General features: G+C 43.2%; 1 protein-coding gene across 1 annotated transcript in view; it reads right to left on the reverse strand.

Annotated features, from left to right (window-relative positions):
• The window catches only part of LOC134609409 (collagen alpha-2(VI) chain-like), a 143,926-nt gene that overhangs the window by 72,260 nt on the left and 50,549 nt on the right, over positions 1 to 21,117 (reverse strand). The window contains exon 15 of the mRNA XM_063453089.1: positions 14,178 to 14,213. Within this exon, the coding sequence (XP_063309159.1) occupies positions 14,178 to 14,213 (36 nt within the window). The remainder of the gene's footprint in view (positions 1 to 14,177; positions 14,214 to 21,117) is intronic.

Consider the following 21,117-nt stretch of genomic DNA (forward strand, 5'->3'; position numbering starts at 1 on the left):
TTCCTGTCATGGCCTCCAGCGTCCTAGTGTGGCCGTTGTCCAGGGCGTGGCATAGCCTCGGTACTTCGTGGTTCAGAAGTAGAGCCAGCGACCTCGGTTCTCTTCCCGGAGGGAAGGCTTGATTGTGGACCAGTGGCAGCATTGGGGATGGTGTGGTGGTGAGCGAGAGTGGCGTTGCCATTGTGTGCCACACCTGCATGGTAGCTTTGATCAGGGGGTGTGGGGCTGCCAGTTGTCTACCCTGTTGGGGGTCCAGCCAGGGGAGGACTGCCATCGGTCTCCCTACTAGCGTCGCTTCCACGTCCTTCCACAGTTTCTGCACCCCTTGTTTGGTCCACTCCAGTATCCTTTGGATATGGGTGGCCCTGTGGTATCTCTTGAAGTCTGGCAGGGCCAGACCTCCTTTGGCTTTCGGTAGTGTGAGCACGTCGTGTTTGATTCTCGCCTTTTGTTTCTGCCATGCGAACCCCAGGGCGAGTGATCTGAGGGAGGTTAAGAAGGCCTCCGGGATGGCCGCAGGGATGGCCTGGAACAGGTACAGGACCCTTGGGAGGATATTCATTTTGAGCACCCCCACTCTTCCGAACCACGACAGGCGGACCTGGTCCCAATCTTGAAGATCCTTCTGTATGGTGGCCAGAAGTGGTTGGAAGTTTGCTTCGTATAAGCGGGAGAGGTCTTTTGTGAGCACTGCACCAAGATATTTCAGGGAAGTGTCTGACCATCGGAACGGTAACTCTCGTTGAAGGGCCTCTGCCCTGAGCCCCGAGATAGATACGTTGAGGATCGTGGATTTAGAGAAATTGATTTTAAGGTTCGATAGAGCCCCGTACGATTCAAATTCCTTCATGATCTCGGGCATGGATACTTCTGGTTCGGTGACAAAAAACAAGAGATCGTCAGCGTATGCTGCGACCGAGTGTTTTCCATGTCCAGCCCTCAGCCTGGGGATGTTCGGGTTGTTGCGCACCGAGTTCAGGAACGGCTCCAAGGCCAGTACGAAGAGCAGGGGGGAGAGTGGGCAGCCCTGCCTGGTCCCATTCCGTATATGAAAGGGGTCAGTGAAGGCCCCGTTTATGCAGATTCGAGCAGTAGGTGTCGAGTAAATTGCTCTGATCCAGGCCATCATGAATGGTCCCAGTCCTAGCGTTTCCAGGACCTGGAACATATAGTCCCATGCGATCCTGTCGAACGCCTTCTCCGCGTCAGTTGAGAGCAGGAGAAGGCCCTCGTGTCTAGTCTTCGCAAAGTGTATCAGGGACAGTGCTCTAATCGTATTGTCCCGAGCCTCCCGGTGTGGGGTGAATCCCACCTGGTCTCCGTGTATCAAGTTCGGAAGATAGGCCTGTAGAAGCTCCGCGTAGGTCTTGTAGTAGCGTGAGGGGAGGCCATCTGGACCGGGGCTCTTACCCGCCCTGGACTTTTTGAGGGCCCACGCCAATTTGTGTGTCTCGATTGGTTCATCCAGGTCCGCTCTCGCCTCTAGAGAGATGTGCTTGCGTATGCGCGGTTCTAGGTAGTCTGTTATCTTAGTCTTCCTGTCGGCTCCGGTCTCTTCTCCTCCTTGTGCGTCTAGCGAATATAGGCCAGCGTAATATGTCCGGATAGCTCTGGCCATCTCGGTCGGCATGGTTTGTAACTTCCCTTCCCCGTCCCGGATCCCTGGTATGTAGGCCGCCGCTCTCTTTTTGGCGATCATGCGGGCAAGGAGGGCACCACATTTGTTTGCGTTTGTGTGGAAGAATGCTTTGGTGTGTAGGTAGGCCCTGTTGTGAGTGGTGTATTAGAATGGTGGAAAGTTCCCTCCGAAGTTTAGTCAGTTGTGTCCAGTCTGCTGGTAGGTGGGTTTGTTTGTGCCTGTGTTCCAGGTCCTGTATATCCGTTATTAAGGTTTTTAGTTTTGCGGATCTGGCTTTTTTCAATGCGGCACTTTTTGCTATAAAGTGACCCCGAATCACGCTTTTATGGGCCTCCCAAAGGCAGAGGGGTGTGACATCAGGCGTATCGTTCTCTGTAAAGTATTGTATCAGTCGTTCCCTAGCCTCCGTGGTCGTTACTACGTCATTTAGCATTGATTCGTTGAGTCTCCAGTTACTGCAAGTGGGCCTGTAAAGTGGGGAGACTAATGTCATCGTGATCGGGGCGTGGTCGGACCATGTTGCCGTCCCAATGTCAGTTCGTCTTACTTCGGTCAGGTAGTAATGCGGGATAAGGAAGTAGTCTATTCTGGAGTATGTTCTATGGGGGATGGAGTAAAAAGTGTAGTCACGGTCGTCAGGGTGAAGCGCTCTCCAGCAGTCCACTAGTCGCAGCTCTTTCATGGTTTTTGCAATATGGGTCAAGATGTGTTGGGGAGTCGCGGAGGACCCCATAGATGTGTCTATGTTTGGCGACAGGGCCACATTCATGTCGCCTCCCACGACCAGGCAACCCTCCGCAAACCCTTCAATCTTTTTGAGTGTCGTGCGGAGAAATTGGTGTTGGCGTTTGTTGGGGGTATACAGGTTCGCGAACGTGTATGTGTGGTTTGCGATCGTTCCTTTGACACAAACAAATCGTCCGTGGTCGTCTCGGAGTGTGTCGGTGGGAGCAAAGTGCAGCGATCTGTGAATAAGTATCGTTGTACCTTTGGATTTCCCATCAGGGTTATTGCTTAAAAAACACTGTGCGTAGTGGCGGTCTGTCAGTCTGGGTACTTGGCCTTCTTTGAAATGTGTTTCCTGGATAAAAACTACCTGCGACTTCTGGCTATGAAAGTGCCGTAGGGCGTGTGAGCGCTTTTCGGGCACATTCATGCCCTTAGCGTTGATGGAGAGAATTTTTTTTCGGCTTGTTTGTGTGTGGTGTGGGACGGCATGTTTGGTACGGTTCTAAGTGAACAGGGCGTGACGGGTGGGAGTGGTCGGGGTAGGCGCGGGCGGCTGGGTTTTGCGTGCGTCTCGTGGGCAGGACACCTCTCGCGGGTTCGTCCCTTGTCCCCGTGGGCCCCGCTGGGAGAGGCCAGCGTCAGCTACAAATATCAAACTGTACAACAGATTAGAACAATAAACCTTGTTGGTAACGAAGCACCAATAAAATGTGAACTAGAAGGATAAGGAGAAAAACACAAAAAGAAAAGACTAGGGTACGGGCTAAGCAGGAGTCGACTGCGCCGCACCTGTCGGCACCGCCGAGTCCCCTCGCCAACTTCTGTGTGCCCCTGTCTGTTGGGAGCGTGGCCTTGTGACCTCTACCCCACTTATCCCCCCTTCCAAGGGCCAAGTGAGGTGTAACTCTTCCCTGTCTGGGTTCCCCATGTCCCCCCTCTTCTTGGGAGCTATCTGGTCGGTACGGGCGGTGTCGGCAGCTACCTGACCCAGCTCCCACCCTCCCCCTCTCGCCCCGGTGTATATTCGTGAGAAAACCCCTGGAGTCGATCAAGTCTTGCCTGAGTCACCTCCGCCCCCCCACCACCCCTTTGTGCGGCAGTGTGTATCTATGTGCTAACGTGCAGGCTGGTGTGGCAGCTGTATGTGTCTGGTTGGCCTCGTTTGGTCCCTTACGTACTCCCACCCCCACCCTCGCGTTCGTGCTACCCCGTTGAGGTTGCCCCGTAAGGTGGGGGAGCTCGGTTGGGGGTCTGGCTGTGTTCCTTGGCCAGGGCTACTCGGGTTATCGTTTGGGGATTGCCTTTCCATGTGCCCCCCAGCTCCTTTTCCCTGCGGCCCAATACGTGGTCTCAATCCGCCCCTTCCTCACCACCCCCCCCCCCCGGATCCCCCACCCAAGCAGGTGTGTAGTAGACATTAAGTCCCAGTGTGTATTTTGCGCTTCTTCAGGGTGAGCAATCAGAGTGTCCCGGATAACCTCTTCAGTGTACCCCCCCTCCCTCCCCCCCCTGGTACGTGTAGTGCAAGGTAGTGTAGCAGTGCATTATGTGGCCTAAAAGTGTTGTGGGCCTATGTGTATAGTGTCCCAATGCATAGTTACGAGTTCAGTGCGCTGCTCCCTGCTCGTTGGCTCGTCTCGAAAGTCCATTAGCGCGTTGCACCTGCCGGTCTCACAGTCTCCAATCTCGTCCGGTTCCTGCGCTGTTGTGGCAAAGATACTCCTTGCTGCACGGGTGGGCTATTGTAGAAATCCAGCGGGTCTGGCCAAGACATGTGGAGGGGAGGCAGGTGCAGTTCTTCTAACAGCCCTTGTAAGTCCTGCAGGGTGCGGATCAGCCAAGGGCCTTGCTGGGTAGTGGCTATCAGGCCTGTAGGGAAGGTCCAGTGGTATCGGATTTTCTGTGACACGAGCAATCTGGTAAGTGGTTTCAGTGCTCTGCGATACCCCAAGGTGGCTGGGCATAGGTCTGGGTATAGTTGTAGTTGTCAGCCTTCGAAGTCGACGTCGCCTCTTGTTCGCGCTGCATGCAGGATATCTTCTTTCAGGGAGTAGAGTGCCAGGCAGCAGATCACATCTCTAGGTGGTGCTTCTGGTGGACCCCTGGGTCTTAAAGCCCTGTGTGCTCTGATGAAGTCTATGGGAGTCTCTTTGGGGCGACTCAGGAGCTCGTTGAATATGGCCGTGAGTGTACCTTTAAGAAGAGCTGGTGAGTCTTCTCCTTCTGGCAGGCCCCTTATTCGTAGGTTTTGTCTGCGGCCTTTGTTATCCAGATCTTCTATATGTCTGGCCATTGCTTGCATTTGGGTGTTCTGTTTAGCTTGATTCACAGCATGGGCTGCTTGTGCTGCAGTGAGGGAATCATGGTCTGCTTCAATCTGGGCCATGCGGTCTGCTATGCCCTGGATATCAGCTCTCATCAGTTGTATGTCTGCCCTGATGGAGGACTGCAGGGCTGAGGTGGACTGGGTAAGGTCTGCTCGCGTGGGCAGTGCTTGAAGAAGGGCCAGCCAGTCTGGTGGAGGGGTTTCCCTGGCTTCATCACGGCCTGGGTAGAGGGAGTGTGGCGTGGAGGCCTCTGATGGTGTGTAGGCCTCGGACTGCGCCTGGGATGGCGGGTCCGGCGCTGCGGCCAAGAACTGCCGCATGGAAGCGGTCTGATTCACCTGTCGGGTCCCCGAGGGTTTGGGGGTGTTCCCTGCCTTGGTGTGCTTCCCCATTCCCGTGTCCGTGGCTTAAAATTGATGCGTGTTAGAGTGGGGCCGGAGGAGCTCGGTCTCTATGCGGCCATTCCGTTCCGCCGCTTGCCACGCCCCACGTTTTACTGTTTGAAACATTAATATTTGTGTTCAACGAAGTCTCCCGAGTATAACAGTTCCCCTCATGTACAGGTTTTAAGGTGTTTTCAAAAGTTACAGAGTCAAATATAAGGTTTGCGTTTCAGTCTTTTCACATTGCCTTTGAGACCATATGATAGCCCAGGAATGAAAATTACCCCCATGATGGCATGCCATTTGCAATAGAAGACAACCCAATGTATTGCAAATGGGTTATGTCTGTCTTTTTTAGTAGCCTCTTAGTCACAAACACTGGCCAAAATTGGCGTTCAAATTAGTTTTTTGCATTTTTCACACACAAACAAATATTTACGCTAATTTTGGCAATAAAAATAATAAACATACCTAACACTAGGTAATTATCATTGGGTGTCTACTTTTTACAAATATATCCTTTTTTATATGGTTATTCGTTAAAGTGAGAATTGTTGGGTATTCACATTTTGAATTTCAAATGTAGGGCCAAAATAGCCAAACTGAAAGCATAACTGACTTAAGGGTTTTCTAGGTAGATATCATTGGCTGTTTACTTTTTAAAATGACATACTATTATATAGCAGTTTTAGTTTTGGTAGCTGCTAATAACTCACATTCTTTGTGAACCACATTTTGCACACTTTTAGCTTTAAAATGTTGTCCTATACCTCATCAAATTGATCGCAACCCTACAAATATGAGAAACAATGAATTCATTATTTTTTTCATTACCTATACTAACAGGGTTATTGACTCAAGTGAGATTTGTTGGGAAATCAAATTCAAAGTTAATGTCAAATTTAGGGAAAAATAGTCAAACTAAAGGCATAACTGGCTTTTTTCCCCTGCTCCTGCATTATAGTCCTGCAATTCTGCAGACATTGTAAGAAAAACTGAACATTTGCCCTGTCCGTCATTCTGTCTGTCTATCATAATGAAACAAATGTGGGGAAAAATTGCTTCAATTACCAAGTCACAGAAACTAAGAAAATCTTTACTCATTAAAAAAAAATGTCAATCTCCAGTAGGCGCTCAGATTTGGATATTTCTGGACCAAGGGCAGTCTGTTACACTTTTAAAAACCCAGAACTTCACCCGCCTTCCCACATCTACTGATAGAGGCCTCAATTTAATATTGTTGGATATGCTTTCAAATGATTTAATATAATTTTTTTTAATATTATATATTTTTATCCATGATATATTTTTTTACATTTAAAAAATAATGTATAATATTTATGTAAAATTATGAAATTATACAAAAGGCTTATCCAAGCTTATTTAATAAATACCCGAATATGAATTTCGGAAGAAGATTAACACCAATAATTACCTGCCATTTCCCTCTCTTTTCCATCTTTTCCACTTTCCCCTTTTAACCCCTTAAGGACACATGACATGTGTGACATGACATGATTCCCTTTTATTCCAGAAGGTTGGTCCTTAAGGGGTTAACTCTGTTCATTAATTCTCTTCTTGTTTTGCTTAATTGGATTTTGCCCACTGCCTTATTTAGCTATATTGTAGTGTTATACAATAATAAAAAAAAAAAAACCTATGGTAAAAAAATAATATATTTTTTTCTAGAATAAATAGACAGGACAGACATTTCCCCTCGAAGTACTGTTACCAATAAATAATGTGTAATATATATGTAAAGAAGACTGAAATCATCTGTATTTTCTGTGGTTTCTACCCTCCCAGATTTAAATGAACATGCAGTAGTTTCCTTAAACCAACACCTGCTTTACTGGCATTTTTCCCACTATTTTTAAAATAAATTCTGTCATATGTTGTTGGAACTATTTCAACCACAGCTGCATGTGGAAATAGTTTGCTGCAGCATCCTGGGAAAATAGTGTTCCTATTCCCTATGGTGAGGTTTATTATGAGAATCTGATGGCACAGAACAGCTGATAACAAAGACAGGATAGGAAAAATGATGCAAAATTGTAGATAGAAAAACAAATACAATTATTTGGTATATTATGAAGCTTACAGATAGCATTCCCAAGTGAACATGTGTTGCTAAGTAATGGGAATAATTTCAATTGGAAAAATAGCAAGGAAGCATATTCTAACTAAGCTATAATAAGAACAGCAATTGAATTATAATAACAAAAAATATATAAATTAAGCACTTGCAATATACTTACATATTGACTCAGTTCATTTTACTACATAATTTACTTGTCATATATGCCCTTTCTATAATTGTAAAGCGCTGCAGATTTTTTTGCTAGTAATCAGTGTAATACTAAAAAATAAATATTGTACATCCCTAATGTGCATAAATGACTATCCCAATGCTGTACATTTTTTCTTTTTTATTGTTACAAATTTTAGTGATGTAAAACAATTAGAAACAGTAGCAAATGATGGGCAAATGATATATGGTTCTGTAAATACAATATGATCACTGTACTCCTTTCCTGGGAATGGAATGTGGCATTTGGTAAATACTTTTTGGCATGTAGAAACATATGATATCATGACACATTTCTATGGAAAGTTACAGCCTGTTTTCACAAAAACACAGCCTTTCTATGAATCGCTTTTCTGAGAGAGTTATTTAGTAAAATTTTAATTTGCTCATTGATACACACTGTTGTATCTGTTTGTGGTTGAATGGCATTGTGTGTACAGCATTGTATGAATTGGTTCCACCATATATTTACACTGCAAATCTTTCAATAACACTCCTCTTTCAATACCCCTCCTTTTACTTTATATACCCCTTTCTGGGTTTTGTTTGTTCATGTTATGAAAATAGAGAAAACCTCAGCATCAAATTCAAAATTCCTATCAATACATTTAGTTTACGACACATTTATCTGTATTTGAGCCAAGCCAGATTATCCATGCTATGGGGCTGAATAGCTCTAGAATTGCTCAGATTAGTTCATAAACAGTTGTCTATCAAGTGAAGAAATAATCAAATAAAACCTAAACAGTAGAGTAGGAAATCCCTAGGAACATCTGCTAACAAGAAGGGAGCCTCCTCATTTCTTGCCTAGTGTCGAGGTAGGCAACCTTTCGGCACTCCAGATGCTATGGACTACATCTCTCCTGTTGCTTTGCCATTATGACTGTAAGAGCATTACAAGAGACGTAGTCCACAACTTGCCTACCCCTGCCCTAGTCCTTTGGATGAGTGGTTAAGAACAACTGGGGTAACCCCACTACCAAAGAAAGAGCTGTGAATGTGAGTCCTGATGTATGACTCACAATCTCATTGGAGCTCACGGATGCACATTTATATCTTTATATAACAAGTATAGGAAAACATTGCTTTTATTACTGTGAGATCATATAATAAAAAAATACTAATTGGTTAGTCTTAAATGACAACTGTCACCCAAATCCTTGCAGCATTTTAAAAAAAAAAATGAAGTATTTCATATGTTCTTTTCAACCAGATTTTCTTAGGGATCTTTGTGTAAGAGGCAGATAGAAAATCTTGCCTCTCTTTTGGTGTTGTTATGATAGAATTATGACCTTCATAATGGAATGAAACTTGAACGGTAAAGCCCCATCTATATTTTATATTTTGGTGAACTTTTCTAAGTATCTGAAATTCTCTTTTTAGTAATGTTGATGGAGAAACGTCTTGAAAAATGTGTACGTTTTTATCTCGATCAGGTTGTTTAAATCCCTGTTTTCATTTTAAACATCAATTGGTCATTAATTGTGACACAGTCTCAGAATATTGTCTCTATAAAATAAAAAAAATGAATGCATACGTCCATAAACTATGATTTACAAGAATCATTTTATTGGGTTCCCTATTATTTTTTGTTGTGCTAAGAAATTTTATGTATCACTTTTCAATGAATTTCACTTCTCTGTAGAGAAAAATTACCTCTCCGAAATTGTATTATATCCTCTCCAGAAGTAATTCAGGAAGTTATTGCAATATTGACAGTGGAGTAACCTTTGTCACAGGGGCCCCAAGGAAAGGAACAGAACATATTTTGATATGTTTTCTTTTTATTGACTGGTTTGAAAAATCCTAATACTGTAAATTTTTTATTTTTTTTATATTGGGACAAGTTTGTATGTAAGTTACATTCTAAATATGTTTTAATATATGGTATATATTATTTTATAATTCTGCTTTTTGAGTGTCTCAAATGATGGTGTATCTTTGTATACAGTGGCGCTTGTCTATCTGAGTTAACTTTGTACCCCCTCCCCCACCTTATGGGCCTGCAAATGTTTTTTAGTAGAGGAGACTATTCAATGCTTTTGCAAATTCTATATTTGCACTTAACCAATTAATTTGCATAATATTGATTCTCAATGTCTTTCACATACATATTATACTATGGTTCTATGTCACAATATATTGGCTGATAATATTTGAAATATTGTTTGCTCTGATTTCAGAGCTTTATGGGTTTCCTCTTGTGCGCTGTGCTTGAGACACTCTATTTATTCATATGCCATTTGTTATGGGTAGATCAGTAGCATTTTTCTTTTTTTATAACATTTTAAAATGGAATTGAAATTGATGTAATTTAATGTGAGAGGCCTGAACAACCCACAGAAGAGATATCAGAACCATAAATCGGATATAGTATGGGTTCAAGAAATGCATTTTAAAGCTGATAGGATGCCAAATTTAATGGGTAAGATTTTCCCACGTCATACTATTAGCTAGATAGAACTATATCTAGGGGATTATCGTTATTCTTTAACACAAATGTGGATGATGAGGGTAGGGATGGATGGGCTAGATCAATAATGTTGTATATACGATTATAAATGTCTATTTCCCTAATTCAGGACCAATTAGTGTTTTCAAAAAAGGTGATGGATGTATTATAATATGCAAAAGGGAGATTAGTTATATGTGTAGATACTAATTTTGTATTAGATATAGTCAGAGAAATCTCAAAACGGAATGAGAGCTAAATCCTGTTCAAAATTAATGCTTGCTCATGATTTGTACGATACTTGGAAAATGTTGCATGCAGGCAAAAAGGATTTTACCTATCACTCAGTGCAGTACAATATGTACTCTCGGATTGATACGTTTATGTTGACCAAGGCAACAGTACAGCACGTCTTTAGATCTGATATTCTGGATATTGGATGGTCAGATCATGCTCCTATAGTAATATAGGCTGACTCTTTCTATTTGACTCCAAATCGGGAATGGAAATTAGGTGACAATATGATACGTGGAGAATGTTCCATGCAGGTGAAAATAATTTTACCTATCACTCAGTACAGTACAATATGTACTCTCGGATTGATACGTTTATGTTGACCAAGGCAACAGTACAGCACGTCTTTAGATCTGATATTCTGGATATTGGATGGTCAGATCATGCTCCTATAGTAATATAGGCTGACTCTTTCTCTTTGACTCCAAATCGGGAATGGAAATTAGGTGACTATATGATACGTGGAGAATGTTCCATGCAGGTGAAAATAATTTTACCTATCATTCAGTACAGTACAATATGTACTCTCGGATTGATACGTTTATGTTGACCAAGGCAACAGTACAGCACGTCTTTAGATCTGATATTCTGGATATTGGATGGTCAGATCATGCTCCTATAGTAATATAGGCTGACTCTTTCTCTTTGACTCCAAATCGGGAATGGAAATTAGGTGACTATATGATACGTGGAGAATGTTCCATGCAGGTGAAAATAATTTTACCTATCATTCAGTACAGTACAATATGTACTCTCGGATTGATAGGCTTATGGTAAACAAGGCTACAGTACCACACGTCCTAAGATCTGATATTTTGGATATTGGATGGTCAGATCACGCTCCTATAGTACTATTGGATGAATCTTTCTCTTTTGACTCTAAATTGGGTATGGAAATTAGGAGACTATTTAGTTTTGAATACAGAGAATACACTTCATGCAGAGATTGTATTATAGAACAATACTATTTCTGAGGTTCCTGATGGGGTGAACTGGAATGTGCAGATGACTGTTTTGCAAGGCCAATTCATGCAAAGTGTGTCTCATCTGAAGAAAGCTATAATAAACAATCTAAAAACGCTTGAAAAAGAGCTATACATTTTAAATCAAGCTATACATTTGGCCAATCTGCTTCATTATCAGCGATGATATCAGTTACCAAAATAAAAATCAATCAAATTAATTTATGATGAGACGCCTCAAACAAACATTTTATTTAAAAGGCAACAAGGCCTCATCTATTCTGGTGTCAAAACTGCCCAAGATATTATACTACCTTAGAACAATTTCTTTGTCCATTCCATTGTGCTTTTTTTTTTTAACAAGATACACTCAACATTGATCAAATACATCTGGAATAATAAACCGAGTAGGATTCAGTTGATAACTATGCAACATTTAAAGGTAAATGGTGGTCTTGGTGTCCCAGATTTTACGGAACTGAGCTGAGCACACCTATCCTAGTATCTGACTACACGTGCTTATAGAGTGGGTCTGGTCCAAGTAGGTCTGGTCCAAGCTATTAGGTTTTAACAAGCTACGCTGGGTGAAAGAAGAATGGATTAAAGGAACTGGCTTGATTACGAGTGAACAAAAATTATACTAAATATCGGAGTCCACCGCTTGGTGAGCAAAACGGGCATATGCAGGTGGGGTTGCCTCCTTGAGTTTCGTGCCCTTTCATCCGATTCCTGATTTTCGAGGAACTTGCTGGGTTGTCGGGTGTATTTCCCCCATGGAGAGGCATGTATTGCGTGAGTGTCCAGGTGGGGGGCTTGGGAGTTTTTGCCCCCATGGATTTCTGGTGCAGTAGGTGCCATTTTGAGGGGTAAGCGATTTAAAGTCTCCGTTCCCTGCACGCTGGCTAGGTCCACGATTGGCTGCAGGTTTTGCGTTTGGGGTCTTGGGCATTGGGTGCTTAGTTGAGCCTTGCTTCCTGGGCCTCCTTTGTAGGAAGAGGGGTTCTCCGGTGATTCAGCTTTTGTTGAGTCATGGAGGGTGAGGTGGTCTGATGTGTACGCATAGCTGGTGTCGGTGCCTCCGAGGTATGTACGTTCTGTTGCTTAGCTTCTAGTTTCACCCAGAATTTGGCAAATATGTCATCTAGCTTGCTCAGGGTTGTTGTATAGAAGGACTTGGCTGGCCCTCCGGCTGTGGGCACCGCCTATTTGGGAGCCGCGGGGCGTCTCCATGTGCAGCAGCTCTCAAAGCTATGGAGAAGTGGTGTGTGGTCTCCTGGAACCGGGATGACCCCCCTGGTTCAGAGGGGGGAAGGGGAGTGAAGCTATGAGATACAAGATGCGGCATCTGGAGAACAGCCATCCTTCCGATGCTGGCCGCAAGAGGTCGAGGTCCGGTGTTCTTGGTCGGGACAGTGCCAAAACTGGTACCATTTGAGACCCCAGGGTCCCCACTATGCATTCAGGCTGGTTTTGTGGTGATATGGGTGAGTTAGCATGCAGGAAAAGTATTAATATGCATGCTTTGGTCAGGAGCTCGCCCTGCATGTGTCCGTTCAGCCTGCCTGTCAGGCCCCGCCCCCCTCAATCCAAATCTTAAAGACATTTTGTTATTCCCATATTTCTCCTAGGCCCACTACTGGAAAATTGTATAAATTCTATTCTCGCCTTGAGAGCTATCATGCAGTGTGCTAGTCATCACAAGAATCATTGAAAACTCTCTATTGTTGGTACCTGGTTCCATCACACCTTCACAAAATGAACAGATATTGGAGGGAGTGTGATGGGACAGGTACCATGTCATACATTTGGCGGTATTGCCCTAAACTCGCTAGATTCTTGAGTGATATTCATAAACTTGTTAAAACTGTTGACCCAAATATAACCACCTTTACTTAGGAATTCAGGCTCTTTAAAAACTTTCCAGAATCTGTTAATAAAGTGGACAGACTAATAATAGGGCATATTCTTATAGCCACCACATCCTACTTACCCAGATATTGGGAATCTCCTGCTAAACCCTCTAAAGTTGACATTAGAAAACAAAACATGTGAGATGGCTATTAGACAGCCATCTTTATTATGGGATCAGCTTTGCTATTTCTGGTCTGAGCGGGAAAACACGATTAAAAAATCATTTATAATTCAAGATATTTAAACTGTAAATTATTTTTTGTACAAACTTGTTTTATTCCTTTTACATAGATACATTATAATTGTTTTATTATTATCGATAAATATAGACATATCAATATTATACAAAAAGATTGTCACTTCAGATGGATAACCCTCAGTTTCCCCTTCCCTATTTTTTTATATTGTTTATTTTATTTATTGTTAGTTTGAATTTATTATAATGTTAAATATCTAAAAAAAAAAACTATTTAAAAAAAAAATTAAAATGAAGTATATATAAAAATACCTAAAAATGTGGCCCCTAATTTCACAGAACACTAGATCCCATTGCCATATTCATACATCATCAGTCAGCCTGAGATAGAATCCAGCCGTTAGGCACCTGCTTCACTCCCGAGTGATTATGTTGATGATGTAAGCAGGGCAGAGCTGCTGCAGTGCCTGGTCCGAATTCTCATATTTACTAAAGCCAAATGCAGTCACAATTCTGTCAGTCTGACCAATTCTGTAACATTGGCTCAGATGAGGAAATCACTGGTTTTCCAAACTCTTCTGAACCAATTTTCCACACTGGTATTGCAAATAATCATTCACTTGCAATAAAAATAAATTCAAGAACTATTTGCCCGCTGACAGCACTAGCAGCTAGTGTGCAAATAGTTAATAACCCTTGGCAGCACAAGGGTTCATTACGTAGCAGCTGGCAAGCTCTTGTTAGCCACAAGAAAATAGTACAAAAAATAAATAAATTAGTAAATATGCTTCCATATGCCCCATCTACCATCTTTTTATTTTACTTAGTGGCATTGAGAATTATGATTTTTTTATTTGGACTTATTTGGGGCTGACAGAAACAAGAACCAGAATAAAGAATACTTTGATAGTAATTATATACTTTCTTAATTTATAAAAACAAAATCTGAGCAATAAAAGTGAAAATCGATACATACTTGATCACCCAGAACTCCAGGAGCACCCGTCTTTCCCTAAGGAAAAATAAATGTTTGTATTAAATTACAAATTGCATACAATGTATCTGAGCTAAGTTTAGTAATAATAGCTGCAGTGTTATTTTACTTACCTGCATTTAGACTGATCAGTCACAACATTAAAACCACTGACAGGTGAATTGAATAACATTGATTATATTAATACAATGGCATCTTTCAGGGGACAGGATATATAAGGCAACAAGTGAACAATCAGTTCTTGAATTTCATGTGTTAAAAGACGGAAAAATGGGCAAGCAAAAAGATCGGAGTGACTTTGACAAGGGCCAAATAGTGATGGCTAGACGACTCGGTCAGAGCATCTCCACAACTGTAAGTCTTGTGGAGTGTTCCCTGTACGCAGTTGTTAGCACCTACCAAAAGTGGTGCAAGGAAGGACCAGCGTCAGGGTCATTGGCACCCAAGGCTCAGTGATGCATGTGGGGAATGAAGACTAGCCTGTCTGGTCTGATCACACATAAGAGCTACTGTAGCTCAAACTACTAAAATCCTTACAATGCCAATAGACCGAAAAATAAATGTTTAGGTGGTGCATAACACCTCTTCAGTGTCAGGATTACTGTTTGATCCAGCACGTAGAACTGTATAGCACGGATGACAAATAAGTAACGTATTACCGGTCCTTAGAATGGGCGGATTTAACGTGCGTAGAATAGTCAAAAATACTAGCCGAGGTCAGGGAACACAGAAAGGGACGCAGCGATGAGGAAAGCCAGGAGTCAGGATACCAGAATATAGAGAAGTCAATAAACAAAGCCAAAGTCCAAAAACAGGTAGAAAACTAATAACAGTAACACGCTCTCGGACAACCACAACAGGGCACTGAGCAGGATGAGAACTGGGCCTAAATACCCCTCTTTTAGTTCTGATAGGCTGTAACCGGCCTTTGACCCCCAAAGTCAGTTACCAGGTTTCATTTGCATTAACCCTTCTGTAGATTAGGTTGCTGCTCGGCACAACTTTTCCTGTGTGGACAGTAAATGTCATTAACCACATTTCTATAAGCGGATGAATACGTGACATTCAGCCTCTTGGGCACATTTCTCCATGATAGAATGCAGTAGGAAGAATGAGGATGTTTGCCATATAGCACAAAAAATGGACTGGCATTGTTGTGAGCAAACTCTGCCCAAGGAAGCAGGCCAATCCAGTCATCCTGGTTGTTCATTATAAAAGAGCGTAAGTATTGGTTCGATTTGCACATTTAGCAGCTCAGTTGGACTGGGAATGATAAGTGGAAGAAAAAGACAAAGCAGTAACCATCTCCAAACAAAAGGCCAAAACTGAGAAACAAACTGGCTACCTCAATGAGATACAATTTCTTTTGTGATGCCATGTACACAGAACACCTCTCTGCTGAAGAGAACTTCTAATTCTGAAGAAGATGGCAATTTAACTTCTAATTCTGAAGAAGATGGCAATTTAGGGAGCAAATGATATGAGACATTTTTGAAAAACGGTCTATTATCATTACTATCACAGTACTTCCATTGGAATGTGGCACATCTACTTAGAAATCAATAGGAATAGATAAGGGCTGTAGTAAGCCATTGGGGTAATTTGCACCACACACTTGTATATATTTTTGCATCCTTATGCAAAGAAAGCCACCAAAATAGAGAAAGAAAAGAGAAAGAGTGGATATGGTTTTACACACACCTGGGTGACCTGTTGCTTTAGTTTTAGATAGAAAGACATCAAGGTTAATCTGCCATCAGTAATCACAAACAATTTGCTTGGTGGGTTATGGCTTAGTGGTTTAGTTTGTTTGGACTGTATGCATTCCAAAACGTAGGAGGAAACAGTAAGGAATGTTGAGGCAATTATCATACCAGGCAGGGCCGGACTGGGGATACAAAGCAGCCCTGGAAAAAAAAATTATGCCAGCCCCATAAGTCACTGCGCCATATATTGTCGCGTGTAATATGTAAGGCTATGTCTTGCCATGACAGATGATTGAGTAATATATATATATATATATATATATATATATATATATATATATATATATATATATATATATATTGCTTTTTCTAATATAAAATATTGGTCCTTTGAGAGTAAAACGTTTAATTATACAGTAAGCATACTCACATGCAGACACAGACAATCTCACTGACATCTCAATGACACACACAAGCTCACTGATACACAGCCTCATAGACAAACAATCTCACTGATATACATGAGCTCATTGACATAAAAACACAAGCTCACTCACTAGCAGGCACACACATGCAAGCAAGCTCACTCACTAGCAGACGCACACACACAGCTTAATGTAGTGGTACTGGTGTCTATAGCATCTCCCTACAGGCTTTTCAACGTAAACACTGACTTTTCAGAGAAAAGGCCATGTTTACATTGCATCAAAGTGACACCACTAGTGACAGTCACTCAGATGGTCACTAGAGGTGCTTCCTGTGTCAGTGCACCTACATTCAGGGCCTCCACACTCTGTAGGTGCTGAACGTTCCCCATAGAGATACATTGATTTAATGCATCTCTATGAGGAGATGCTGATTGGTGTAACGTTTTGCAGCCAATCCAATAGCAAAGCATTGGATTGGCTGAGATCATCAAGCTTGATTATCTCAGCCATAGAGGCAGGGCCAGTTGAGGGGAGACCAGCACGCTGCGTGGGGGAAAAAAAAGGTGAGCAAAAACACTATTTTTAAACACACATACACACCATGACAGACACAGAAACACATATACGATGACAGATACACACCCCATGACAGACACGCACACACCATGACAGACCATGACACAGACAGACCATGACACAGACAGACACACACACATACCATGACACAGACAGACACACACACCATGACGGACAGACACACCATGACACAGACAGACACACACACCATGGCGGGCAGACAGACTGAGACTAGAAGCATAATCTCACATATGGCGCCTTCACTTACGTTAATTAAAAGCCTCAGTGTACCTCTCCTAATGGTATAACTGACAGGTTTTCATGCATATAGGATGGCCCCACTTAGATGGCACCCACCCTGCTCAGCTAATTAAGCCTGTTTTATGCGTCCTCTAACAAGTTTAAGCTTTACATGATATATACCAGTTGGTATGACTGGTTTACCCAACCTATGTGTACAGAGGACCACTTCTCTTTGATAACCGTTGTGTTACTCTGTTCTTTAACTCGCTCTCACAGTCCAGTTGGTTAACATAATTTTGAGCATTTACTGCAATATAGCAACCTGGACATATGTTATCTAGCTTGTAACAATCCTATTATTAACAAAAATGTGCTTACTCATCAAAACCATGAACATGTTATGTATGTTGTATCAACCGCTTGTTACTACTATTATGGCCTTGCAAAGCTACATGTATTACTCTGCACACAAAAACAAAGAATTTTTTTTAAAAAGGGGGAAAATACAAGTATCGTACGAACAGGTTTTTATCCTGATGTATTGTATTGCTGCCTCGGTGCTTAAAAAAAAAATAAAGGATTATAAAAAAACAAGACCCCAGCAGGTTGTTACACTTGGTGCTTCTTGTGACGTGTTTTACAAAAACTAGAAGCACTCCACCTAGCACTTAGTAAAAAAATATCTTAGAGTCCATTAACCCCTTAAGGATGGTGGGCGTTCTATAGCCACTTGGTCACAAACACTGGCTAAAATTAGCGTTCAAATTAGTTTTTGGCATTTTTCAACGCTACCTTTGGCCAGTGTTTGTGACTAAGTGGCTACTAAAAAAGACTGGGCATACTCCATTTGTGATACCTTGGGTTGTCTACCTTTGCAAATGCAATGCTATCATGGGGATCATTTTCATTCCTGGGCTACCATACGCAGTGGCAGCTCTAGACTTTGTGAGGCCTTAGACGAAACTGAAACATGAGGCCCCCAATAACACCCAAAGTGAAAAAATAAATAAGTTGCATTATGTGTATAAGGTCAGTGCTATATTTGCCGTGAGGCAAATAAGGCATTTGCCATGGGCGGCACTTTCCAGGGGGTGGCAAAAAAATGTCCAGGCAAATGCCTTGTTAGCCTCGGGGCAGGTGGCTAGCTGGGTCCAGGCAGGCGGCAAGGGAGCGCTGATTTCTAAGCTCTCCCTGCTCAGCTTCCTCACGCGCCGCAGAGTTATGCCGGGAGCTGGAATATGACATCACATTCCGGCTCCCACCTGGACCTCAAATGGCCGTCCGCCTGGCTGCATGCATGCCCACAGCCCGGCCAGCAGCCCCAGGGAGACTGGGTGGATTTAAATTAAAATGAACAAATAATCTGTGAGTGTGGGGGGGGAGGAGGGGAGGGGAAGGTGTGTGTATGTCTGTCAGTGTGTGTGTGTGTGTGTGTGTGTATCTATGTCTGTCAGTGTGTGTGTGTGTATGTATGTGTCAGTGTGTGTGTGTGTGTATGTCTGTCAGTGTGTGTATATGTCTGTCAGTGAGTCTGTGTGTGTATATCTGTCAGTGTATGTTTGTGAGTGTGTCTGTCAGTGAATGTGTGTATGTCTGTCAATGTGTGTCTGTCAGTGAGTGTGTGTGTGTGTGTCTGTAAGTGAGCGAGTGTATGTCTGTCAGTCAGTGTGTGACTGAGTGATTGTGTGTGTCTGTGAGTGAGTTTTTGTGTCTGTAAGTGAGTGTGTGTGTGAATGTCTGTATGTGTGTGTGTCTGTGAGGGAGCCTGTGTGTCTGAGTGACTGTGTGTGTCTGTCAGTGTGTGTGTGTCTGTGAGTGAGTGTGTGTCTGTCAGTGAGTGAGTGTGTGTGGCTGTAGTTATATTGAAGGACAGGCTTCGAGCACTGGATACAGAATGCTAGTCTCTGTCTCTGTCCAGAGGCTTGCAGTGTCGTGGCTCCCTGTGTCGCTGTGTTGTGAGCTATCTGACTGTAGTTATGGCATAATTTGCAAACTAAATTAATTTGCAATAAAAAAAATTAATGAGCAATTATGCTAATCCTTTATATACAATTGCGGGGTATGGTTACATAGCCTGGCAGTCGCGTATACATAAGTGCAGGTGTGTATATTTCTGACACAAAGTATCCTTGTGTGTGAATGTATGTTGTGAGTATGTGTCTGGAAACGTATGATAGGGGCGTGGTTGTGAAATGGTTGCAGGAGGGAGTTTGACAAGGCGAGCGGAGGTAAATGTGACACGAATGGAGGAGGTTAATGTAACAAGGTGAGTATATCTTAGTTGAGGGGTGTATCGCAGGGTTGGGGTGAGAGTGCCATGTTTGGAGGAGGGAGAGTGATAGAATGAGGGGAGGAGAGTGTGACAAGATTAAGGGGGGTTAATGTGACAGGGTGAGTGTGGCAGGGTTGGGGGAGAGTGTGATAGGGTTTTGGGTAAGTGTGGAGTTTGGATTGGAGGGGTTTATGTAGTAGGGTGAGTGTGGCAGGGTAAAGGGGTTGAGTGGGACAGTGTCACATGTCCATCCTCTCTGTGTGGGGATTGTGGTGGGGGTTGCCTTCCTGAGAGTAGTGGAGGTGCCGCCCAGCGGTCCTGTGCCGTAGTGTCTGACTTTTGTGGCATGTCGGTAGATGCCGGCCACTGCGGAACCACGTCAATTTATAGCCCCACGTCCACCCACAGTAATGACGACTTCGATGTGCGTATGACGTCACGCACACACGCACGTTTTGGAGTCAAACGTCAGGTAAGGCCAATCAGATTTGCAGGAGGGTTATTTAAACTCATTTTTCCTTCCACTCATTGCTCTGTCGTGGTTTCCCTTTGCTGGTTATCCGAGAGTGTGTTCCTGATCGTATTATTCTGTTTTTTGACTCTGGCATAATTTTTACTTCCCTGATTTCTGGTATCTTTGACTTTTGGCTTTCCCTCATCATTGTGTCTCATTCTGTATCCCTGATGTTGGCAAGTATTTTGACTATTCTTGGGTACGTTAAATCCGGCCACTCTATGGTCCGGTGAGACGTTATCCTTAGCCCTAGGTATGATACTATTTCTGCGCTCTTTCCACATCCCTATGTATTTTTAAACAAATGGAGGTTTTTAGTTACCTCCAATGGCCTTGAGAGGGTAAGCTCACCTGCCACATCAAGGCAGAGCTTCTGGCAAAAATATCTCTAATGAGACAGAAAGGGGTATTTTTCATATGTATCCCTACATTTGTTTAAAAATACATAGGGATGTGGAGAGAGCGCAGGTAACTTTTTTTCTTTGGTTTTTACTATATGTATTTTGACTGATGTGTACTATAGTCATTGCTGCCGCCCAGGAGTAATGGGAGTTTGAGCGCAGGACTAGTTTCTTTGTATGATACTATTTCTGTGTGCTGGATCAACTAGTAATCCTTACAGACAGATAGAGGATGAGTGGGACAGGATTGGAAGGTGAGTGTGACAGTGAGAGAGAAGGTAAGTCTGACAGGATTTGGGGGGTTAATGTGATAGGGTAAGTGTGGCACAACGAGGGTGGGTGAGTTTGATATGGATAGAGGGGGTGAGAGTGACAGGTTTTGGAGGGGTTAATGTGAGTTTGGCAGGAATGGGGGTGACAGTGTATGGGGACTGAGAGTGTTTGAGGATGGCGATAGTGTATGTGTAGGGGGTGACAGTGTGTGCTAGTGAAGGTGACAGTGTGTGTGGAGGGGTGTCAGTGTGGGAGACAGGGTGTGTGGGGGGCTGTGACAAGGTGTGTGGGGTCTGTGACAGGGTCAGTGTAAGGTGCCAAAGTGTGGTGGGGGCTGTGGCAAGGTGGAGGGGCTGTGATTGGCTAGTGGGTGCTGTGAAAAGGTGGGGGGGCTGTGACAAGGTGGAGGCTGTGACAGAGTGGAGGGACTGTGGCAGGGTAGGGTGGCTGTGACAGTGGTGGGGGTTGTGACAAGGTGGCTCTCTCCCAGGGCAGACTGTATGGAGGAG

Source organism: Pelobates fuscus, chromosome 4 (genome assembly GCF_036172605.1).
Source record: "Pelobates fuscus isolate aPelFus1 chromosome 4, aPelFus1.pri, whole genome shotgun sequence".
Taxonomy (NCBI): domain Eukaryota; kingdom Metazoa; phylum Chordata; class Amphibia; order Anura; family Pelobatidae; genus Pelobates; species Pelobates fuscus.